The sequence below is a fragment of the Eptatretus burgeri genome, unplaced genomic scaffold (assembly GCF_056783735.1).
Source record: "Eptatretus burgeri isolate ZD-2024b unplaced genomic scaffold, Ebu_testis_v1 Ebu_testis_scaffold_3191, whole genome shotgun sequence".
NCBI lineage: Eukaryota > Metazoa > Chordata > Myxini > Myxiniformes > Myxinidae > Eptatretus > Eptatretus burgeri.
In genome coordinates, this window is record NW_028225141.1 from 17,072 (window position 1) to 42,910 (window position 25,839).

The 25,839-nt window shown below is 46.2% G+C and overlaps 2 protein-coding genes across 26 annotated transcripts in view; one reads left to right on the plus strand and one right to left on the minus strand.

Annotated features, from left to right (window-relative positions):
* The window catches only part of LOC147006312 (uncharacterized), an 87,937-nt gene that overhangs the window by 15,292 nt on the left and 46,806 nt on the right, over positions 1-25,839 (minus strand). For 19 of the 22 annotated variants that reach the window (XR_015054924.1, XR_015054925.1, XR_015054923.1 and 16 more), the window contains one exon: positions 11-117. Coding sequence is in view for 4 of the 22 variants with exons in the window: in XM_085869092.1 (XP_085725218.1) it covers positions 48-117 (70 nt within the window). In the remaining 18 variants the exon portion in view is untranslated. Of the gene's footprint in view, positions 1-10; positions 118-1,702; positions 1,806-25,839 lie in introns of those variants that run through there. The other 3 variants (XM_085869094.1, XM_085869095.1, XR_015054927.1) reach the window with 2 other exon arrangements.
* Positions 1,924-15,029, plus strand: LOC147006313 (uncharacterized). 4 transcript variants are annotated; one of them, XM_085869083.1, is made up of 3 exons: positions 1,924-2,073; positions 5,981-7,883; positions 12,142-15,029. In XM_085869083.1, exon 3 carries the CDS (start codon positions 12,285-12,287, stop codon positions 14,343-14,345), a length of 2,061 nt encoding a protein of 686 aa, XP_085725209.1. In that variant the 5' UTR covers positions 1,924-2,073; positions 5,981-7,883; positions 12,142-12,284; the 3' UTR covers positions 14,346-15,029. The 4 variants fall into 4 exon arrangements, with proteins under 4 accessions (XP_085725209.1, XP_085725210.1, XP_085725211.1 ...); XM_085869084.1 differs by having other exon boundaries at positions 1,989-2,170; XM_085869085.1 differs by lacking the exons at positions 1,924-2,073; positions 5,981-7,883 and adding an exon at positions 10,336-10,796.

The following is a 25,839-nucleotide window of genomic DNA, read 5'->3' on the forward strand; positions in this document are numbered from 1 at the left end:
TGTGGATCACCTTGCTTACGTGAGTTGTCGTGAATGTTGGAGCTTTTTCAGGCGGCATTTCGAACAGAGTGTGGAAGGATGCATTCCAAATCCCGCGGCCTCGTCTCAGAAGGGTATCTGGAGAAACCCCGACATCTCCAGGTAAGCCGTGGCACAGTGACGCAAAGAGACACAAAGCATGCAGAAGGTACACGACTACTGACGGTGTGTTACACTCTGAAAGATACACCGAGGAAGGAAACAAATCATGGCGCCTGACTCGACAAAACTGCCAAGAGTACGAATCAAGCGAAGCTCGGAATCTGAGTTCAAATCGCAACGGTGTCGACCCCTGTGGAAAGTTATCTGAAACAGATGGTGAGAAAGCAGACATATTGAACGGCTTCTTCAGCAGTGTATTCACACATGAGGACCTGTGTCATGTACCCTTAATGGAGTCAGCACTTTCAAGGACGTGAGTTGGGTGCCGTCTCAAACTTCACGGAGACGGTTAGAAAAAGGTTTCTGGCCCAAAAGAGCTCAAAGTTTGCAGGACGGACTGTATTCATCCAAGATGGTTGAAAGAGAGAGAGAGCTCATGTCATTGCAGACCCTCCACTGATGATTTTCCTCCACAGAACCTCCACGGACCCCTTTTGTTTCTAATCACCATTAACGATCGACCACAATTGATCAAGAACTTTGTGTACATTTTTCCTGATGACACGAAAATGATGGGTCCAGTTAACGATCAGGATCAAGCAGACGCGCCTCAAGGTGAATTAAACAAGACGCAGGAATGGTCCAGCACCTGGAAACTCCCCTTCAATGAAACCAAACACAAGGTCCTGCATGTTGGAAGGAAAAACAGTAAGAGTGGGTACCACACGAGTGAAGTCACTATTCAGGATGTCCAAACAGAGAAAAACCTTGGTGTTGTGATTGATGACGGACTTAACTTTCATCAGGATATCTCAAAATCCATTCTCAAGGATAATTAGACGCTTGGGATCATGAAAAGGACATTCTCACACCGAACAATGAACGGACACTCGGTGGAGCGCACACCTCCGCCAGGCTGAATAGTTCACCTTTTATATCACACAGGTAGGCCATACCTGGATCCCGATCTGAACCAAAATTGGATCAATTCGTCCTCGTCAGACACACAACCTGTTCACTACATTTCGTAGGAATCTGTTCACAACGTTTTGAGATATCATGCTCATGGACAACCAGAGAGGGGTGAAAACATAACCTGTAACACAGGCTCGATGGGCCAAATGTTCTCTTCCTTCATAAAAGTCCCTTCCAATCCTTGTGTCCCGCCATCATCACTCTCCTTTTATTTTCACTCACACAAGGATGCACACAATGAACTTGCATTGATTAGGCCCGATTTCTCGCATTCCCGCCAAAACGCAGACTGGCCCGATTTCTCGGATTCCCGCCAAAACGCAGACTGGCCCGATTTCTCGGATTCCCGCCAAAACGCAGACTGGCCCGATTTCTCGGATTCCCGCCAAAACGCAGACTGGCCCGATTTCTTGGATTCCCGCAAAAACGCAGACTTGCCCGATCATTGCCGGTTCCACTAAAAACTCTTCTGCACTTATTATGTCTCCACCGTTAAACACTTCAAACATCGACATCACACCCGTCAGGATCAAGCAACTCAACGGTTTTTAAACACGAAGTTTAAATTTTAAACCAACGAACTCACTCGATCCATCAACGCGGGTGGAGAAACCGTTGTGTCCTCGATTCAAACGAGGCGATCAGTGCGCATGCGCGAACCACGTGATACTTCTTCTTCCTCATTTTTAATCGTTAATTCGCTGATAAAGCTTTTTATTCACCGACTTCGCAATGGATTTCACGTTGAACGTGTCCATCGTTTTAACACTATCTGTGCGATTTCACTGAATTATCTTTTGACGTCATTTTTTTTATCGTCGGTGGAGTTCGACGTCAGCACTTCCGGTTTAAATGACGGGGATTGTCGCCATGGAGACGGATGATCACGATGTGCCGTGAACAGCAAACACGACGATAAACAGCGAGAATGACGTGGAATCAAACAGCGGATTATTGGTACAATCAAACAAATATAATTAATTTGTTTTAATTTTTCGTTCCTTGGCTTCTTCAAGAAATCGACTTCTTCTGTCAATATGTTGAAGATATTTGTGTGAGTAGAGCAAAGCAAGTACAATTACAAATGGAGATCGTTCAATGTGCTTGTGGAATGATGAGAACAATGGAAGTGTGAACGAACAGTTATATTGTTACGAATTTGGAAGCTCACTGCACACAACACCAGGACCAGGAAGACGCTCTTACGAGTTCCCTTCGAGTTAACCTCCGCCATCCAAGATGGACGGAGGTTACTGTTTTCACCCCTTTCTGTGTTTGTTTGTTTGTTTGTTTGTGAACAGTATTACGGAAAAACTCCTCGACGGATTTCGACGAAACTTGGTAGGGGGGGTTAGGTATGGTCCAAGGATCATGCCATTAGATTTTGGACTTGGTCCCCCCCCCCCAAAAAAGAAATTGTTAGAGAAAAAAAATTTTTTTTGCATTTCTACATGTTTTAAGTGATTTCCAACCCCCCCAAAAAATGTAGAGCAAAAAATGTTTTTTTTTTGCATTTCTACATGTTTTAAGTGATTTCCAACCCCCCCCCAAATTGTTAGAGAAAAAAAATGTTTTTTTTTTGCATTTCCACATGTTTTAAGTGATTTCCAACCCCCACCCCCAAAAGAGTTGAGAGAAAAAAAAAAAAATTTGCATTTCTACATGGTTTAAGTGATTTCCAACCCCCCCCCCAAAAAAAAAAATGTTGGAGAAAAGAACGAACTGTCAGCACTGTTGACATCATATTTAATGAATAGGATATCAGGTTCACTTGAGTGAACTTGTGCTGAAAAAAATTGGTGATGGTTTTGCACTCTCCTGAGTGCTCCCCCTCAAGTTAACCTCCGCCATTTTCGAAGATGGATGGAGGTTTCTGTTTTCACCCCTTTCTGTTTGTTATCTTGCCAAAACGAAGTTTTTGCAAGATATGTTAGTCAGCTTGTATGTTTTTTTTTGTTTGTCTGTAATCACGTATAAAAAATTCTGCAGAGCACAGTTATCATTGGAAATTTTTGTAACTTCGCATATCAGAAGCCTATAGAGGTCCCTTTCAGCACATAAAATTTTGAAGGTCAAGGTCAAAGGTCAAGGTCACTTTGTCGCAAATCAGGGGAGTCGACCAAACCCTTATTTTTTGAGTAATTTTGATCGGATCGTCTGCAAACTTCATGGGAATATAGTTCATGGTCTGGCGCTCAGCTGATTAATTTTTGGTGGCGATTGGCCTTGACCTTCATGGTTAGTGCCTGAGGTCAAACATATTTGACCCCAAGGTCAAATTTTCAAGTTTTAGGAACCATATCGTGTCGTACTTCAAATTGAACACCTCAATGAGTGCTTTCTGGATATGTCAAGCTTGCGACATTATGACGTCATTTGGTGACGTTATGAGGCAAACGCATATTTTTCATGGTTACTCTGTAGAACGATTCTCATCGGAATCTCTCGTTTTTTCCGCAAATCGCAAATATTCCTCAAGGAGTCGCTCCTGGTGGGTAGCAGCTCTGTTCACCTCAGTGTGACCTTAACGAAGTCACACGTGGTCACCTTTTGGCAAGATACGGGTCACCCTGCGGGTGACATTGGTCTATTTGTTTGTGAACAGTATTACGGAAAAACTCCTCGACGGATTTCGACGAAACTTGGTGGGGGGGTTAGGTATGGTCCAAGGATCATGCCATTAAATTTTGGACTTGGTCCCCCCCCAAAAAAAAAATTGTTGGAGAAAAAAAAAATTTGCAACTTTTTTTTCAACAAAATTTAGATTTCTTTTTTTTGCATTTCTCCATGTTTTAAATGATTTCCAACCCCCCCCCACGCCCCCACCCCAAAAAAATGGAGAAAAGAACTATAACTCTGTCAGCACTGTTGACATCATATTTAATGAATAAGATATAAGGTTCACTTGAGTGACCCAGCAGTATTGGCGGCGGAGGTTTTGCATTCTCCCGAGTGCTCCCCCTCTAGTTGTAGCTGTGGTAATCTTGAATGTTTTGTGATGGGTCGTAGGTATTTATTTATTTATTTATTTATTTTTATCCTCCGCCATCGAAGATGGACGGAGGTTACTGTTTTCACCCCTGTCTGTTTGTTTGTTTGTGAACAGTATTACGGAAAAACTCCTGGACGGATTTCGACGAAACTTGGTGGGGGGATTAGGTATGGTCCAAGGATCATGCCATTAGATTTTGGACTTGGTCCAAAGTCCAATATGGCCGCTATGGCGGCCATTTTGAAAAAAATATTTGAATTTTTGTTTTTGCATTTCTTCATGTTTTCAGTGATTTCCAACCAAAAATAAATAAATTTGTTGGAGAAAAAAAAAATTTGCAACTTTTTTTCAAAAAAATTTCGATTTTATTTGTAAAATATTTGAAGTTTTTTTTTTGCATTTCTACATGTTTTAAGTGTAGAAAAATCCACGGCCAAACCAATCCAAACCAAAAAAACCAAACCAAAACCAAAAAAACCTCTATCCAAACCAAAAAAAAAAAATTTGTTGCAGGAAAAAAAAAGAAAGAAATTTTACACCTTTTTTTTCAAAAAAATTTCGATTTTTTTTTTTGGCATTTCTGCATGCGCGTCGATCTAGTTTAGTTTATCAATCGTGGTTCAGTAGAGTCTGATCCGTTTTGACCGACAATGAATAGGATATCAGGTTCACTTGAGTGACCCAGCAGTATTGGCGGCGGAGGTTTTGCACTCTACCGAGTGCTCCCTCTTGAGTTGTTCCTGTTTTTCTCCATGTTTTTCGTCAATTTGTTTTTCATCAGTTTTTTGTCACAAACCATATACTGCTGTGTTGAATCGTTTAATTAGTGTCCCGAGTTAAGTCAGGCCTACTGGTGATAGTTGGAGTGTGATTTCCCTCTGTTGTTTTTTTGCCTCGTTTTCACTCCTTTTATCCCAGGTATTGTTCCTTTTGATCCCTCAGCTCAATCCATTTCCCATCCTCCCTCAAAAATACAAACAACATGAACATATCTCTCCATCTTTACTCAGAAAAAAAACCAACAACAACAACATCAGGAAAATAATCCAAACTCTTATCTCAGTGCTCAGTCACTAATTTCCCTGTTCCTTCTTTTCAACATCCCCAAACTGAATCTTCACTGAACAAGGAGAAAAAGACATAAAATGTGATCGCCTCCATGGTTTTAGCTGTGCGGAGTTAAAGGGACAACTCATGTTCACAAGATTTAGATTTATGCCCAACTGACTTGAGTGGTCATGTGACGTGGAACATTGCATCCAATTGGGTTATTCGGTCATGAATATTAATAATGTGGGTGGAGAAAGGCGGTGGTGTGTGGTGGTCTGTTTTTCTCTACCCCGGGCACGGCATGTTATCGATGATTGTGCTAAATCTTGCGAAGACACATTCTTGCAGTGAAGGACGTGGCTGTGGCTTTTACAGGCGGCCATGGCTTGGATTAACATCAGGAATAGAGAAAAAGAGTAGGAATAAAGTGAAGATATAATCAGGCCAATTGATGAGATCCACACAACGCACATTGCCCCGTTTGTCCCATGAGACAAGAGGGAAGTTCGTATATTCCTGTCCGTACATTCATGAAATAACTGTCTGGGGACCACTGTATGGTTGATGCCATCGCTTTGAAGGGATGTGGTTCCGGAATCCGCAACAATATTTTTGTCTAATTTATCATTTCCCTTCCTTTCTGTTTTTTACGTGGTTTTCCGTGGTGTGGCAAAATACCTTTTTATCCCCTTATAACCCTCTTAATACTTTTTTTAAAACAGGAACGACAAAACAGTTCTTATCTCAATGAGAAATTTGTTTTTGATGTTATTTTGTTTACTCACCTGACACTTGGATTCCTTTTATTGCTTGGTCCTTCAGGGTAGGTGATGGAGCCAGCAGGAATCGGTCCAAGATTACCCTGCAACCCAAGTACATCTCAATAAAACCACGAACAACGCGAACAAATTGAGGGGAAACATCCACAAGCTGAACGGATACTCTCACAAGCTCAACATCACAGCCAGAAAATGGAACGGAAACACGAACAATCCGAACAAAGAAACCAGGAAGTTAAACTCCATCAAAGGGAACAGACACAAAGAAATCGAACAGAGACATCAGGGAACCGGACAAAACACCTGCAAGTTGAACAGGTAATCTCTCAAAAAGCCTCAGACTTGCCAACAACTCTTTCTCTACCAGGTGCCTCTCAGCCAAATAAATCGCCAGGTACACGACCTGCTCTGAATAACCAGCAATCCAAACTCCAAGGGGAAGAAAGACAACTGGAATGGAAGAATGGAAGAGAAAAGCAAGAAAACCGAACAGAGACGACAGAGGTCCGATGAAAAACGCCGGCGAATTGAACAGGTAATGAAACAGAAAAACTCAAACTTGCGTACAGAATACGGGATCAATCCAAGTCCTCCTCTACCAGATACGTCTCAGGAAAACAGCTCCTCACTTTAACAACCTGTTCTGAAACACCAGGAGTCCAACTTCCCTTGTGAAGAGAGAGAACAAGAATCTCAACGCAAAATGGAAGATATATCCAATGGAAACCGAACAGAGACCACAGTCCTCCGATGAAAAACGCCGGCAAATTGAACTGGAAATCCAAGAGAAAACCGAAATCTTGCTGAAAAAATACGGGGCCATTCCAGGTACTCCTCCACCAGGTACATCTCAAACAAATACATCACCACTTTCACAATATCTGCTGCAATACCAGGTGTCCAAACTCAACGATGAAAAGAGACATCAGAAATATCAACACAGAATGGAACTGATAATCAAGAAAACCAACCAGAGATCACGGAACTCCGATGGAAAACGCCGGGAAATTGAACAGGAAATCCAAGAGAAAACCTCATTCTTGCTCACAAAATACGGGCTCATTCCAAGTTCTCCTCCACCAGGTACGTCTCAGGCAAACACCTCTTCACTTTCACAATTTGGTGTGAAACACCAGCTCCCTGAACTCGGAGGTGAAATGACCTTCCATGAATCTCCACGGAGAGACGAACAGAGAGAGACAAGAGAAAATCGAACAGAGACACCTGCATATCGAACAGAGACACCTGCATGTCGAACAGACACGCCCACATATCGAAGAGACACCTGCATGTCGAACAGAGACGCCTGCATATCAAACAGACATGCCCACATATTGAACAGAGACACCTGCTTATCGAACAGAGACGCCCACAAGTCGAACAGGGATGCCTGAATATCGAACAGTTTGAGATAGTTGATGACCATCGAGCAGGCAAGGTTGTGGTCAATCTGACGGGTAGGTTGGACAAGTGTGGAGTTATCAGCCCTCGCTTTAACGTTCAACTCAAAGACTTGGAGAAGTGGCAGAAAAACCTCCTGCATTCTCAACAGTTTGGGATACAGAGGAGAGTTTGGTTGTCGGGACGAGTGCTGAGCGGAGCTCTGGAGGCTGATTAGGGCTCGCTGGGCCTGGTTCTATCATCGCCTCTCGCTGGTGCCTGGTTCTATCACCGCCTCTCGCTATTGCCTGGTTCTATCATTGCCTCTCACTGGTGCCTGGTTCTATCATTGCCTCTCGCTGGTGCCTGGTTCTATCATCGCCTCTCGCTGGTGCCTGGTTCTATCATCGCCTCTCGCTGGGCCTGGTTCTATCATCGCCTCTCGCTGGTGCCTGGTTCTATCATCGCCTCTCGCTGGTGCCTGGTTCTATCATCGCCTCTCGCTGGTGCCTGGTTCGCTCGTGTCAGCCAAACCACACGAGGTGGACAGGTCCATGTCCGACTGGGTATCTGTGTGTGTCTGTGTCTGTCGGTGGGCCCGTCTTTAAGTAGTAAATTGTTCAGTGCCTTCGCTGTACATTATTTGCCTTACATCTCTTATTAGTCGTGATAACTCTGCCCTTACGTGCTTCCCTCCTTCCCCACCTACTGTTAGTAAATACCCTATTTGTGAAATGTATCAGCCCGCTTTTGTGTTTCTGTTATTGGTTTAACACGGGTCGTGTTGGGGAATTAGAAAGGCCGTTGTTGCCGTAGTGGTGTGCATTTGGGACCGACGGAAGCTTGGTGACCATCCGCTCGGGTCACGCACGGGTCGAGCGCACATACGGATCGTCCCGTACGAGTTCCGTCGAGGGTCTGAATACTCGGTAGCTCGCCACGTGGTCTCTTGGTATTTTGAAGTTTGGCAAATAACCCTGTACCACGCGGTGGAATTATTGACGCTTCACGGTCCGGTAAGGGACCCGTACCCTCGGAGTTTTCCGAAAGGTACGATCTAAATTCCGGGTGTTCGGTAGAGTCGACCCTCCTGATCCACCTAGCTGTCGTGCTCGCAGCCGACACCCGGCCTGCGACAGTATCAGCAGTGCGGCGATTTGTCGTCAGGGAGGGATGGAGGGGGAACATGCACGAGAAAAAGATTTGATTATACGCCACGAGGATTTGGAGGAGGGAGAGAGGTTTGAGAGTTCATACTTGAGATTATAAAGATGGTGTTTTCTGGCTCTCCTGAGGGTAGATACACACTTGTTCCAAGCTTTATGGAAGGAACTGAGATTACCCTCAGTTGGGTTTGCTTTCCATGAGGTGAAGGTAACTTGTTTCAGGACAACTGCCTCACCACAAGCTTCAGTGAACCAAGGGCGGGGGGAAGGGGACAACTGAATACGAGATGTGATAAGTCTGTGCATTACAGAGAGAAAGTTTCTTTGAAAGAATTCGCAGGATGAGTTGATGTTGGAGGAAGAAGAGATGGGAGACCAGTCTATAAGTTTGATGGCTGCTTGGAGACCCTGCCAGTCGGCTTGAGTGAAATGCCAGACTCGACGGCGGTGAGGTGGTTCTCTGATAACAGCCAGCGAGATGTCCACTTTGACAAGGACCTGGTCAGAAGAACCGATTGGAGCGAAGGAAGAACAGCAGATATTTTCAGGACAATTTGTCAAAGTCAGATCCAGAAGAGATAGAGTACCATTGGTTGAGATCCGTGTCGGGAAGTGGACCAATTGAGTCAGTCCCAATGAGTCACAGAAGTCTTTTGCTGAGGTGCCATTACAGGTGAGAGAGGTATCCACACCGAGCCAACTGGCATGATGACAACTGAAGTCATCACATGTGAGGAAGAGAGAGTTCGGATGAGAAGATGTTAGTTGGTCCATGTTTTCGGATAGTGAGGGGCAAATGGAGTCATCGCTGTTTGGTGGACGGCACAACACACATATAAACACGAGGTGGGAGTGAAGGGGAACCCGTAGCCAGAGGTATTCTTGGGGGTGTGGGGAGAAAATGCAGTGCATGGTGAGTGAGGAATCGTCTTTGATGAAGAGCAACTCCACCACCAGGATGAGGCTCAGGTCTGTCATACCGGAGGAGGGAGTAACACGAAAGAGATACTCGGGAGTCAGAGATATCTTGGAGGAGGAAAGTTTCTGTGAAGCAGATTATGTCTGGTTTGTCAGTGGCAACTTGTATGTAAAGATCTGTCAGGTTTGAGCGAAGGCCCCAGATGTTTGAGGTCCACACTGTAAAGGAAAAGGAAGGGAGGAAGTTTTTTTGGAGGATGCGAGGAGGGGCGGGGAGGTCAGAAGAGTTATTGAAAGTGCGGTGGATTGCAGAAGAGCGAGGAGAGAGGGACGGATGACGAGAAAAGGTTCGGTGGTGATGGATTGAGGTGCAGTGGGGAGCAACAAAATAGGGGGCAGAGGGCAGTTGAAGATTGGAGGAGGTGGGGTGATGATATGGAAGAGAGAGGGTGGGGAAAAGAGGTAGTTTTGTGGATGTTCAGGGGGGGTGCATCTTTAGGAAGGGGAATTTGGGGCAAGATTGGAGGGAGAAGGGTGAGAGGGTTGCACTGAGAGGGAGGGAGACGAGAGCAGGCAAGTCCAAGGTGCAGGAGGGCGATGGGAGAGGTGGGATGAGACTTTGTCGAGGTTTGGTGAGGAAGGGAGCGGCGGGGGGAGGTTCAAGATTTGAGGGGTTGGGAAGAGGGGGAGGTGTTCTGAGAGGAAGGAAGGATCATGTTAGTGATGATGAGTGTATTGACTGAGAGAGTGAGATATCTGTGAGGTTAGAATGGAACCCACAGATGTTAGAACACCACACATTTTGGGACACCGGAGGAGGAGCTGATACTGAGGTGGAAGACAGTGAGGAGGTGCGAAGAACTGAGGTAGGATGAGGGGCAGGATGGGAGATGTAAGGAGAGGGGATAACAGGTGAGGGGTTAGGAGGAGGTAGATTTAAGGAGGTGGAGTGAATTGGCACTGAAGTTTTAAAAAAAAAGGATTGATGAAACACGAACATGAATTACAAACTGGGATTTTAAAACTTTTAAAGTCAGAGATGTAATTAAGGACATTCCATGAGGGATGTGATGAAGAGAATGGAGAAAAGGAACATAACAGTGGGACGGTTTGGACACGGGATGAAGGAAAGGTCGAATTGAAAAAAAATGAAGAAGAAGAAGAAGGGAAGAAGAAGAGGGTGCAGTGAAACACGTGGTTTCGGGAGGTGAAACGTGAGAGGTTAAAAGAACAAAGATTTTTTTTCAGATAAGGTAACATGAGGTAATGGAAGGTTGAAGAAAAAATCGTGAAGGTGTTTGGTGAATGTGGGTCGGCAGAAGTTGATGGAAGATCGTCAGAACGAAGAGGAAGAAGAGTCGGGGCAGGAAGTCACGTGGCCACGTCGGGAATAATGTGAGAAAAATTGTTTTTGTTGGATTTGTTTGTTTGTTGGATGAAAGAGAGGGAGTAGTTCAGGGGGACAGGAGGGTGGAGGGAGAAGTGGAGAAAATATCAACTGATGTTAATCAGGAGAAAATACAACAAACACCATCAGGTCCACGAACGGGGAGAAAGGAGAAAAATACAACAGACACCATCAGGTCCACAAACAGGGAGAAGGGAGAAAATACAACAAACACCATCAGGTCCACAAACAGGGAGAAGGGAGAAAATACAACAAACACCATCAGGTCCACAAACGGGGAGAAGGGAGAAAATACAACAAACACCATCAGGTCCACAAACAGGGAGAAGGGAGAAAATACAACAAACACCATCAGGTCCACGAACGGGGAGAAGGGAGAAAACACAACAAACACCATCAGGTCCACAAACAGGGAGAAGGGAGAAAATACAACAAACACCATCAGGTCCACAAACGGGGAGAAGGGAAGGCCTCAAGGAAACACGAGATGAAAACTCAACAATTATCACAAGTTTTAACACAAGACCGAACAAGAAACACACAGTAAACACAGAGATAACAAAATGACAGTAAAAATACGAGAAAAACGACCGGAAAACATATTTGAGAAATTGGGCAGAGATCCTGAAAAGGAACAACCACCGTCACTTTTAATCCGGTGTTGGTGTGACACAGGCATGATGGACCGAATGGAATCCACTGACATCTAATTTCTCTGTTTCCTTGAATAGGATGGAGGAACAGAAAGAAAACAACAACAAACAAGGTTTCATGACACTCGGGAGAGGGTACACCTCCACCAGGCTGAACAGGTTCCGTTCTGTTTCCCACTGATCGGCCGGATCTGAATTCGGTCCTGAACCCAAATCGAATTGACTTGTTCTTGTCACATAACCAAGTCATCCACCAAGTTTTGTCACAACTCATGAACAACCTTGAGAGACACAAAAACCATCAATTAATATTGATCGTGGTATGGATCTGTTTAAAGGGTAAAATGTGTTCAGTTAATAATAGTTATTTCGTCGTGTATGTTCAGCATGAGTGTACGTAATAAATATATGTGACAAGGCAGTGTTGACGTTGTCTGGCGAGTGACTCGTCTTCCTGACAAAAAGATTTTTGCCTCATTTCTCATTTCCCTTCCTTTCTGTTTTTCATGGTTTTCCGTGGTTTGGCAGAATTCCTTTTTATCCCTTTATAATCCTCTAACTACCTTTTTTGAACAAGAGAAACCAGAAAAAAATTCTTATCTGGATGAGAAATTTGTTTCTGATCTTATTCTGTTTACTCATCTGACACTTGGATTCCTTTTATTGCTTGGTCCTTCAGGGTAGGTGATGGAGCCAACAGGTCCAAGATGACCCGACAACCCGAGTACATCTCAACAAAACCACGAACAACGCGAACAAATTGAGGGGACACATCCACAAGCTGAACGGATACTCTCACAAGCTCAACATCACAGCCAGAAAATGGAATGGAAATACGAACAATCCGAACAAAGAAACCAGGAAGTCAAACTCCAGCAAAGGGAACAGAGACATCAGGGAACCGGACAAAAACACCTGCGAGTTGAACAGGTAATCTCTCAAAAAGCCACAGACTTTGCAACAACTCTTTCTCTACCAGGTGCCTCTCATCCAAATATATCGCCAGATACACTACCTGCTCTGAATCACCAGCAATCCCAACTCCGATGGCAAGAGATACAACAGGAATCTCAACACAGGATGGAAGAGATAAGCAAGAAAACCGAACAGAGACGACAGATGATCGATGAAAAACGCCGGCAAATTGAACAAGTAATCCAACAAAAAGCCTCAATGTTGCGAACACAACACGGAGTCAATCTAAGTCCTTCTATACCAGGTACATCTCACGCAAAGACATCCCCACTTACAATATCTGCTTTGAAACAACAGCTGCCCAAACTCGAAGGTGAAAAGAGACATCATGAACTTCCACAGAGAGAGGAACTGAGAAAAGAGAAAATCAAACAGAATCAAGAAAAAATACTCCTTCAATTAGAACATGCAGTCCAAGAGGCAAACTTCACCTTGCAAACAAAATATGGAGTCAACCCAAGTATTCCTCCACCAGGTCCGTCTCAGCAAAACACAAGCCAAGTTAATTTTTCTGCTCTGCAAGATCAACTGTGTAAACTCCAAGATGACGAGAAACATCAGCAAGCTTTGCAGGCACACAAAAGAAGACAAATGGAGATCGCAAAAAAATGTCTTGCAGTTGAACAAGCAATCACCCAAGCAACCTTCATCTTGAAAACAACATATGGAGTCAATCCAAGTGTTTCCTTCCCAGGTCCGTCTCAGCAAAACACAAGACAAGTTAACATTTCTGTTCTTGAAGATCAACTGTGCAAACTCCAAGATGAAGTGAGACGTCAGGAAGATTTACAGGCACACATAAACAGACAAATGGAGATCGAACAGAAATGTCTTGGAGTTGAAGAAGCAATCAACCAAGCAACCGACATCTTGCAAACAACATATGGAGTCAATCCAAGTTTTCCTCCACCAGGTCCGTCTCAGCAAAACACAAGACAAGATTATCTTTCTGTTCTGCAAGATCAACTGTGCAAACTCCAAGACGAAGAGCAACATCAGCAAGGTTTCCAGGCAGACAAAAGAACACTAACGGAGATCGAAAAACAATATCTTGGAGTGAAACGAGCAATCAACCAAGCAACCTTCATCTTGCAAACAAAATACGGAGTCAATCCAAGTATTTCCCCACCAGGTCCGTCTCAGCAAAACACAAGCGAAGTTGAACTTTTTGTTCTGGAAAATCAACTGTGCAAACTCCAAGATGAAGTGAGACGTCAGGAAGATTTACAAAAAGACATCAACAGACAAACACAGATCCAACAGAAATGTCTGCAAATTGAACAGGCAATTCAAGACAAAACCTTCGTCTTGCCAACCGTGTATGAAGTCAATCCAAGTACCGCTCCACCAGGTTCGTCTCAGGAAAATAAATCTCTATTTACACCATCTGTGCTGGAACACCAGGTGTTCAAACTCCCTCATGAAGAGAGACAACAGGAATCTCAATGCAGAATGGAACAGATATTTCAGGAAACCGAACAGAGATCACTGTCGTCCATTGAAAAACGCCGGCGAGTTGAACAGGCAATGAAACAGAAAACCTCAATGTTGCGTTCAGAATACGGGGTCAATCCAGGTACTCCTCGAGCAGGTACGTCTCGGGCAAACACATCCCCACTTTCACTACCTGTTCTGGAACACCAGCGACCTGAATTCGGAGGTGAAATGAGCTTTCATGAATCTCTATGGAGAGACGAACGGAGACAAGAGAAAATCGATCACACATCCAAGCAGATGGAACAAAATTGCCTGCAAATTGGACAAGGAATCCAACACAACATCTTCGTGAAAACAAGATATGAAGTCATCGAAGGAGGCGCTGGGACTGCAGTGGGGTCTTGTTCTTCAAGGGAGGATCCGAGTGCCGAGTCACCTTGGAATCAGGACGCGGTGTCTCATTGGGTGTAAACCCCAAATTCTCTCTTCCCTCTCAACCAGACGTAAAAGGATCAACCTCTCCAAGTTCACCACCGATAGAATCACTCTCACCGAAACCATCACCAGTTTCTACCCAGGAAGTCAAATATATATATTGACATAAAAAGGGGAAGAGGACGAAAAGAATAAGAAGAGGAAGAATCTAAAAAGTAAACGAGGTTGGTGGAGGGGGAGAGTGGGTGATGTGTGGAGGAAGTGCGAATCAAAACAAATACCTTTTTAACAAGAGGAAACAGAAAACAGTTAATTATCAAGATGAGAAGTTTGTTTTTGATGTTTTACTGTTTACTCACCTGACACTTCTTTTAAATGCTTCGACCTTCAGGATAGGTGATGGAGTCAGCAGGAATCGGACCAAGATGACTCTGCAACTCGAGTACATCTCAACAAAACCAAGTCCCAGTTATCCAACATGTTATGAAACAACAGCAATTTGTACGATAGACTGAAACGATCGGCGAACAACACAAACAAATTGAGAGGAGACATCCTCAGGCTGATCAGATACTCCCGCAAGCTCAACGGTCAACATTACCATCACCATCATAGACAGTGAAACCAAGGAAAACACGATCAAGTTTTAGTCTCAGCTTAACAAAGAAACCAGGAAGTCAAACTCCAGCAAAGGGAAGGGAAACACCAGGAAATCGAGATGTATGAATATCAAACAGAGACGTCCGCATGTCGAAAAGAGACAACTGCAAATCGAACAGAGATACCTGAATATCGAACAGAGCTACCTGAATATCGAACAGAGATACCTGAATATCGAACAGAGATACCTGAATATCGAACAGAGCTACCTGAATATCGAACAGAGATACCTGAATATCGAACAGAGCTCCCTGAATATCGAACAGAGATACCTGAATATCGAACAGAGATACCTGCAGATCGAACAGAGATACCTGAATATCGAACAGAGCTCCCTGAATATCGAACAGAGATACCTGAATATCGAACAGAGATACCTGAATATCGAACAGAGATACCTGCAGATCGAACAGAGATACCTGCATATCGAACAGAGACACCTGAATATCGAACAGAGATACCTGAATATCGAACAGAGCTACCTGAATATCGAACAGAGATACCTGAATATCGAACAGAGATACCTGCAGATCGAACAGAGATACCTGCATATCGAACAGAGACACCTGAATATCGAACAGAGACACCTGCAGATCGAACAGAGACACCTGCAGATCGAACAGACACCTGCATATCGAACAGGGATGCCTGAATATCGAACAGTTTGAGATAGTTGATGATCATCGAGCAGGCAAGGTTGTGGTCAATCTGACGGGCAGGTTGGACAAGTGTGGAGTTATCAGCCCTCGCTTTAACGTTCAACTCGAAGACTTGGAGAAGTGGCAGAGAAACCTCCTGCCTTCTTCACAGTTTGGGATACAGAGGAGAGTTTGGTTGTCGGGACGAGCGCTGAGCGGAGCTCTGGAGGCTGATTGCGGCTTTCTGGTGCCTGGCTCTATCATTGCCTCTCGCTGGTGCCTGGTTCTGTCATCGCCTCTCACTGGTGCCTGGTTCTATCATGACCTCTCGCTGGTGGCTGGTTCTATCATGACCTCTCGCTGGGCCTGGTTCTATCATCGCCTCTCGCTGGTGCCTGGTTCTATCATCGCCTCTCACTGGTGCCTGGTTCTATCATGACCTCTCGCTGGTGGCTGGTTCTATCATGACCTCTCGCTGGTGGCTGGTTCGCTCGTGTCAGCCAAACTACACGAGGTGGACAGGTCCATGTCCTACTGGGTATCTGTGTGTGTGTCTGTCGGTGGGCGCGTATTTGAGTAGTAAATTGTTAAGTGCATTCGCTGTACATTGTTTGCCTTATATCTCTTATTAGTCGTGATCACTCTGCCCTTACGTGCTTCCCTCCTTCCCCACCTACTGTTAGTAAATACCCTATTTGTGAAATCAAAATGTATCAGCTCGTTTTTGTGTTTCTTTTATTGGTTTAACATGGGTCGTGTTGGGGAATTAGAAAGGCCGTTGTTGCCGTAGTGGTGTGCATTTGGGACTGACGGAAACTCGGTGACCATCCGCTCTAGTCACACACGGGTCGAACGCGCATACGGATCGTCCCGTACGAGTTCCGTCGAGGGTCTGAAAACTCGGTAGCTCGCCACGTGGTCTCTTGGTATTTTGAAGTTTGGCAAATAACCCTGTACCACGCGGTGGAATTATTGACGATTCACGGTCCGGTAAGGGACCCCGTACCCTCGGAGTTTTCCGAAAGGTCCGATCTAAATCCGGGTGTTCGGTAGAGTCGACCCTCCTGATCCACCTAGCTGTCGTGCTCGCAGCCGACACCCGGCCTGCAACAGTATCAGCAGTGCGGCGATTTGTCGTCAGGGAGGGATGGAGGGGGAACATGCACGAGAAAAAGATTTGATTATACGCCACGAGGATTTGGAGGAGGGAGAGAGGTTTGAGAGTTCATACTTGAGATTATAAAGATGTTGTTTTCTGGCTCTCCTGAGGGAAGATACACACTTGTTCCGAGCTTTATGGAAGGAACTGAGATTACCCTCAGTTGGGTTTGCTTTCCATGAAGTGAAGGTAAGTTGTTTCAGGACAATTGCCTCACCACAAGCTTCAGTGAACCAAGGGTGGGGGGAAGGGGACAACTGAATACGAGATGTGATAAGTCTGTGCATTACAGAGAGAATGTTTCTTTGAAAGAATTCGCAGGATGAGTTGATGTTGGAGGAAGAAGAGATGGGAGACCATTCTATAAGTTTGATGGCTGCTTGGAGACCCTGCCAGTCAGCCTGAGTGAAATGCCAGACTTGACGGCGGTGAGGTAGTTCTCTGATAACAGCCAGAGAGATGTCCACTTTGACAAGGACGTGGTCAGAAGAACCGATTGGAGCGAAGGAAGAACAGCAGATATTTTCAGGACAATTTGTCAAAGTCAGATCCAGAAGAGATAGAGTACCATTGGTTGAGATCCGGGTCGGGAAGTGGACCAATTGAGTCAGTCCCAATGAGTCACAGAAGTCTTTTGCTGAAGTGCCATTACCGGTGAGAGAGGTATCCACACCTAGCCAACTGGCATGATGACAATTGAAGTCATCACATGTGAGGAAGAGAGAGTTGGGATGAGAAGATGTTAGTTGGTCCATGTTTTTGGATAGTGAGGGGCAAATGGAGTCATCGCTGTTTGGTGGACGGCACAACACACACATAAACATGAGGTGGGAGTGAAGGGGAACCCGTAGCCAGAGGTATTCTTGGGGGTGTGTGGGAGAAAATGCAGTGCATGGTGAGTGAGGAATCGTCTTTGATGAAGAGCAACTCCACCACCAGGATGAGGATCAGGACTGTCATACCGGAGGAGGGAGTAACCAGAGAGAGATACTTGGGAGTCAGAGATATCTTGGAGGAGGAAAGTTTCTGTGAAGCAGATTATGTCTGGTTCGTCAGTCACAACCTGCATGGAAAGATCTATCAGGTTTGAGTGAAGGCCCCAGATGTTTGAGGTCCACACTGTGAAGGAAAAGGGAGGGAGGAGGTTATTTTGGAGGGTGGGAGGAGGGGGTGGGGAGGTCAGGAGAGTTATTGAAAGTGTGTGGTGGATTGCAGAAGAGTGAGGGGAGAGGGACGGGTGAGGAGAAAAGGCTCGATAGTGATGGGTGAGGTACAGTGGGGAGCAACAAGATAGGGGGCAGAGGGCAGTTGAAGATTGGAGGAGGTGGGGTGATGATATGGAAGAGAGAGGGAGGGGGAAAGAGGAAGTCTTGTGGATGTTCAGGGGGGAAACTTCAGCAAGGGGATTTTGGGGCAAGATTGGAGGGAGAAGGGTGTGAAGGTTGCATTGAGAGGGAGGGAATACAAGAGCAGGCACGGCCAAGGTGGAGGAGGGCGATGGGAGAGGTGGGGAGACACTTTGTCGAGGTATGGTGAGGAAGGGAGCGCTGGGGGGGGAGGTACAAGATTTGAGGGGTTGGGAAGAGGGGGAGGTGTTCTGAGAGGAAGGAAGGAGCATTTTTGTGATGATGAGTGTACCGATTGAGAGAGTGAGATATCTGTGAGGTTCGAATGGAGTCCACAGATGTTAGAACACCACACAGTTTGGGACAACGGAGGAGGAGCTGGTACTGAGGTAGAAGACAGTGAGGAGGCGCCAAGAGCAGAGGTAGGATGAGGGGCAGGATGGGAGACGTCAGGAGAGGGGATAACGGGTGAGGGATTCGGAGGAGGTAGATTTTCAGGAAGTGGAGTGAATTGGCACTGAAGTTGGTATAAAGAAAGGAGGATTGTTGCGACACGAACACACTTTGTAAACTGGGATTTTTTAGACATTACGTGAAGGATGTAAAAAAGGAGGATTAAGAGATTGGAAAAAAAAAACGTTTTGTAAGATTGGGACGTTTTAGAAACGGGATGAAGGAAAGGTCGAATTGAAAACACCCTCTTGAAGAAGAAGATGTGTACGAAGACAGAGTTGTAGTTTGCAACTTTCCCTTTTTCGCTCAACTCTTTGAGCATGACCTAATAATACTGGTGTTGAGAGGAGAGGTGACGATCCGTCCGTCCGTCCGTCCGTCCGTCTGTTGCGAAAATGACAATTTTCAAATTCTATCTCCTCCTACATTTCTCAAGCGATCTTGAATTTGATTGTGGCATATGAATCTATAGGACAATATCAAAATAAATCTAAATTCGGTTTCGTGTCACGTGACTTCAAAGTTGGCAAAAAATGCGAAAATGACGATTTTCAAAACGAAATGGCGTACGAGCTTGAAATTGTGGACGAGCTCGAAATGGCGGAGGGGCACAAAATGGCGGACGAGATCGAAATGGCGGGCGAGCACGAAATGGCGGAGGGGCACGAAATGGCGGACGGGCACGAAATGGCGGACGAGCTCGAAATTGCGGACGGGCACGAAATGGTGGACGGCCACGAAATGGCATGCGAACTTGAAATGGTGGATGAACTCAAAATGGTGGATGAGCTCGAAATGGCGGAGGGGCACAAAATGGTGGACGAGATCGAAATGGAGGGCGAGCACGAAATGGCGGAGGGGCACGAAATGGCGGACGGGCACGAAATGGCGGACGAGCTCGAAATTGCGGACGGGCACGAAATGGTGGACGGCCACAAAATGGCATGCGAACTTGAAATGGTGGATGAACTCAAAATGGTGGATGAGCTCGAAATGGCGGAGGGGCACAAAATGGTGGACGAGATTGAAATGGCGGGCGAGCTCGAAATTGCGGACGAGCTCGAAATGGCGGGCGTGCTCGAAATGGCGGTCGAGCTCTAAATGGCGGACGAGCTCAAAATGGCGGACGAGCACGAAATGGCGGACGGGCACAAAATGGCAGAAGGACACGAAATGGAAGATGGGCACGAAATGAAATGACGGACAAGTTTGAAATGGCGGACAAGCTCGAAATGGCAAGAGAGCTCAAAATGGCGGGCGAGCACGAAATAGCGGAGGGGCACGAAATGGCGGGCGAGCACGAAATGGCGGAGGGGCACGAAATGGCGGACGGGCACGAAATGGCGGACGAGCTCGAAATTGCGGACGGGCACGAAATGGTGAACGGCCACGAAATGGCATGCGAACTTGAAATGGTGGATGAACTCAAAATGGTGGATGAGCTCGAAATGGCGGAGGGGCACAAAATGGTGGACGAGATTGAAATGGCGGGCGAGCTCGAAATTGCGGACGAGCTCGAAATGGCGGGCGTGCTCGAAATGGCGGACGAGCTCTAAATGGCGGACGAGCTCAAAATGGCGGACGAGCACGAAATGGCGGACGGGCACAAAATGGCAGAAGGACACGAAATGGAAGATGGGCACGAAATGAAATGACGGACGAGTTTGAAATGGCGGACAAGCTCGAAATGGCAAGAGAGCTCAAAATGGCGGGCGAGCACGAAATAGCGGAGGGGCACGAAATGGCGGGCGAGCACGAAATGGCGGAGGGGCACGAAATGGCGGACGGGCACGAAATGGCGGACGAGCTCGAAATTGCGGACGGGCACGAAATGGCGGACGGCCACGAAATGGCATGCGAACTTGAAATGGTGGATGAACTCAAAATGGCGGATGAGTTCGAAATGGCGGAGGGGCACAAAATGGCGGACGAGATCGAAATGGCGGGCGAGCATGAAATGGCGGAGGGGCACGAAATGGCGGACGGGCACGAAATGGCGGACGAGCTCGAAATTGCGGACGGGCACGAAATGGTGGACGGCCACGAAATGGCATGCGAACTTGAAATGGTGGATGAACTCAAAATGGCGGATGAGCTCGAAATGGTGGAGGGGCACAAAATGGTGGACGAGATCGAAATGGCGGGCGAGCTCGAAATTGCGGACGAGCTCGAAATGGCGGGCGTGCTCGAAATGGCGGACGAGCTCTAAATGGCGGACGAGCTCAAAATGGCGGACGAGCACGAAATGGCGGACGGGCACAAAATGGCAGAAGGGCACGAAATGGAAGATGGGCACGAAATGAAATGACGGACGAGTTTGAAATGGCGGACAAGCTCGAAATGGCAAGAGAGCTCAAAATGGCGGTCGAGCACGAAATAGAGGGCAAGCTCGAAATGGTGGACGAGCTTGAAATGGCAGACAAGCTCTAAATGGCGGACGTGCTCGAAATGACAGACGAGCACGAAATGGCGGACGAGCACGAAATATCCCAGAGGTACTTTATCCCAGAGGTATTTTGAAAGCTCCTTTGTACTCATGATTGAGCATTTGCTGTGAAATTCACGACCCAGCAGTGGAAACCCACAGGTACGGCTGATTTTATTCTGAAATCATCAGAACCAATACAATTTAAACAGGTGGAGGTCAATTAACCTGGTGTGAGATTTTGAAGGTGATTGGTTCCACCTGAGCTCACTTACAATTGCCGTTATAATGGGGGGGGGGTGAACACTTATCCAACCAAGATATTCGAGTTTTGTGTTTTTGATCAATTTTTTGAAAATTGTGTAATTTGTTTTTCACATGGAAGTTGTGGGTTACGATGTGTAAATAAAGGTGTAAAAAGTCTGATTTAATCATCATCATCATACTATAATTCACCGATTATGTCCACTATAGACTCCGAAACGGCTGAACGGATTGTCACCACTTTCGGCATGCGGTTGCTCTATAGTCTAATGTACATCATAGGCAATGTGAGATCGCGCCAGATGGACAGGTTTGGGAATTTTTGTCGATTTTCTCATTTTTACATTCGTTTGCACGGCGACGTGTGACGTCACCACTGAGGCGTCATGACGTCATGCCATCATCGGTGATTCGCTAACGTCATTACGTCTGTCGTCGACAGACCGTCACCACTGAGAGGCGTAATGCCACTCCGAGAAAACAGTGTCTGCAATGTAAAACCCTCTTCTGCACATGCTGAACGACCTCAGAAGGTGCATTTGACACAAAAAAATGTAACAAGAAACATTTTATCATCATCACCATGTTTATCACCACCATCATCATCATCTCATCTCATCATCATCTCACACACATACTATAATTCACCCATTATGTCCGCTATAGACTCCGAAACGGCTGAACGGGTCAACACGGTGTTGATGTACAGCTATTCTTACACGACCTGTGCATATTACAGACGTATTATGAAACCTCTTTCTTGTTGTCTTCTTATATCCCATTTATACGTGTTTTATGATTGACCAAAAAAAAAAACAATCCGCCATTTCATTTTTATCTTTCCAAAACGAAGTTTTTGCAAGATATGTTCGTCAGCTTGTATGTTTTTTGGTTTTTTTATCTTGCCAAAACGAAGTTTTTGCAAGATATTGTTGCGAATTCGCGCCCGCCGGCGTGCGGACGGCCGCATCACTCGAATCGTGACCGCGTGGCCCACCGGACGGACAATTCAGTCATCACTCTCTCGGAACAACGCCGGGAGCTAGTCACGGGTGGGGGTTTAACCCCACCACGACAGTGCCAATTGCCCACCCGCGCAGGATAGGGTTGCTCGCCAAATTCGATCCACCTAAGTACCTGCGCGGATGGTCGACCGGGCAATTGTACCACGCCACAGGCCGACTCCGGACACGAACCGCTTCAGCGGTCCGTTCCGTGCTACAGTGACAACCGAGCGGTGTTATCGTCGGCCTCGAAGGTTCCGATTAATTGCCGGACGTATTAAGCCCACTACGAACCCTTTACGTGAAGCAGGATGGAGGGTCAATAAAGAAAAGACGAAGCGAAACGGGAAAACAGTTCACACAAAGCACATTTATTACGCGACACACGGAAAGCACACATATACAGCCAAACAGTCAAAATGCACATATAGCAACCAAAACAAAAGCAACGACGACGCAGGCCCGAACGGCCTTACTCGTTCTCAATACGCACCTTGTTTGGCCAATGAAGGAAAGCACAGAAAACGAGCTGGTACATTTAACAGGGGTTTATTTATTATGGTAATCGGGGAGGGGGACACAGAGCAGAGTTATCACGAATTAGCAGGCAATTTTCAATGAAAGGAAAACACTTATACAGTTATATTGACAAGACTGGTGCCATACACACACACACCCACACACCCACACACACACCCAAAGAGATGGTGGCCGCGGCCTTTATTTGCACCTGCCCGCCTCGTGCGGTCTGGTCGAGCTTGTCCGGTGGCGAAACTCGAACCCATCGCCAACAACGCAGCACCAAGCACCAGGGACGAGGGAAAGAGCGTCGGACGCCAGCCAGCACGAAGGCGGACGAGTGAGAGACGACGAGCCGACCGGCGATCAAGCCCGATACAGCTTCCTTGATCAAGCCACACCAGGCGAGGCAGACGAGCACAGCCAGCACGGGAACGAACCAGACGAGCACCCGACGAGGCTTCTACTTCTCCGTCTCCCAATCACGACCGGGCAAACCTTATTGCTTTCTTGCTTTTTAGGACTGCTCGCCACCTCGTCGACCACCACTCTGCAATCGCCACGATCACTCTTGTACTTCCCCTCCCCCACGGATCGAGAGAATCGCAGAGGTACTCGCCTCCAGATTGGATGAGGGGCCGTCGGGCGACTCGTAGCCGCCGTTGATTGGACGAGCTCACGGTGGGTGGAGGGAACCTCACCCCTGTACGTGCCAAGCTGCACGTGGGCGATGGATGGCGATGGTGCGAAAGCGAAGGATGAAGATTTAAAGATATAAAAAAAAACCTGACTACCAAAGTAACTCGAAGCGCACATACCAAATTCCCATTAGACAGAAGGAAGGATTCTAACTATAAACACATACTTATCGAAATAACTAAGCTTAGGGACTGCTGTCTGTCTGTGTGCAAAAGGTTTCCAGATTCGTAACAATATTACCTGGCGAACATATGGATCACGTCATTGCCCTTCTTCATCAGCATCATGGTACACTACAGGCCATTACGGAACTACACAGAAGCTATGATCCTCTTCATTATGTTTTGATGTTTCCTTATGGAGAAGAAGGATACAAGCTCAATATCCCACATCGGACCGGTCGTGGTAGTGTCTCACCAACTGAATTTGCTCGATACCGTTTGCAAGTGAGATATGACGACTTCAATCGGGTATTAAAGTGTCGCCGACTCACTCAGCAAATGCATGTGATCAATATGCCAAAGCGGAAATAGCTCGATTAAGATGGGCACGCCTAAATAAGAGAACTATTCGAGCTGAAAAATATCGGGGACTTTTGGATGCAGTGGACCATCATGACGAACTCAATGCTGGAACGAAGATCATCTTACCACCGTCTATTTACGGTTCTCCCTGATGGTACGCCCAAGCGTTCCAGGATGCTATAGCTATTCTTTCTTTCACTGGGAAAGCCGGACCTTTTCATTACTTTTACTACCAATCCGCAGTGGCCTGAAATAACCGCTTCGTTGTTCCCAGGGGAGCAACCAAGTGACCGGCCGGATATATGTGCGAGAGTTTTTCACCTGAAACTGCAGGACTTGATTAACGACCTGAAAAGTGGAATGCTCGGAAGAATTCAGGGTCATTTCGGTATGAAGGAGGATCAGAAGCGTGGTCTTCCCCACTGCCATATCCTGGCGATACTCACGGATGAAGACAAACCACGTGAACCAGATGACATTGATTCGATTGTGTGCGCAGAAATTCCAGATCCTCAAACCAACCCAATATTATATGATACCAGTACATGCACGTAAAAAAAAAAAATCATAAATGAATATTCAAACCTCGAGCAACAAACAACAACCACACAGGCCGTTTCTTCGTTCTCACGTGCCCGTACGTGCGTGGCCCGGATGTTCGCATATTATTCGCAGTTACGATCATTCGCAATTTAGTTTTAATACCCAATTATTCAATTAGCGCCAACGTATTTTACCTTTTCGCAATGTCGTGGCAAGGAAAAACAAAAAGAGAAGAGAAGAGAGAGAAAAAAATTTACTTCCTGGTTCGGAGCATACCAGCATACTTCGGAGCATACTCTGATGTTACCGAAATTTATACACCGGCTAATATGAAAACGATCATAACTTGGGGCATTGTGTTTATCTATAAATGCGCATAAGAAGTCGAGAAATTATTAGAATACACGAAGTCATCACTATCCGAAAGTCTGTACGTTGTAACCCGTAATGGGGAACACAGCTGAGCTTCCCTTCCCCATCGGCCACGCCCACGCAACAACGTGTCTTGTCATTGGTTTGGGAAATAAATGGCCATAACTTTGGAAGCACTTGTCCGATTAATATCAAACCTTGAAAAGGCACATCCTCGGTTCCCCAGCAATATATCTGGCAAGTTTCAATTAGATCGGACCAGTGGTTGTCGAGAAACAGCAGTCACAGACACACACACACACACACACACACACACACACACACACACACAGACACACAAACACACAGAGATTGCTGGAATTATAGATAGATTGTTACGGTCCGGTGCGTCGGCCGCGAGCCGACCGCTCTGACGGAGCCGCAAGTCGAGTCGGCCCGACTGATCGCCCGGAATATAGATCGCCGCCCGGATAACTCCGAGTCGACGGGTCCTTGTGCAAGAACAGAAATACGCCAATGGGCAGACCACGTGGGGTAGGGTCGATTCCCAATCTTCAATTTACCTAAATACCCACGTGATCCAACTACCCTCGACGGAACTCGTGCGGAACAAGCCGCTTAAGCGAGCCTATCCCGTGCGCGATTCCGAGCGGCTTAATCGCCGAGAACCGTCAGTCCAAATGTCCCCCTTTTACGGCAAACCAACGGCTTTCTAACAACCAACACACGAAATGCTGTCAATGAAAGAATCGACGCGACGAGCTGAAAGCATTTAACAATTGGGGTATTTATTAATAACAAGTACGTGCCCGTAAAAAAAAAATAAATAAATAAATAAATATTCAAACCGCGAGCAACAAACAACAACCACGCAGGCCGTTTCTTCGCTCTCGAGTGCCCGTACGTGCGTGGCCCAGAAGTTCG

Bases quoted from the DNA above. Each gene is read 5' to 3' on its own strand.
- LOC147006313 (XM_085869083.1), top strand. From the start codon at position 12,285: ATGGAATGGAAATACGAACAATCCGAACAAAGAAACCAGGAAGTCAAA.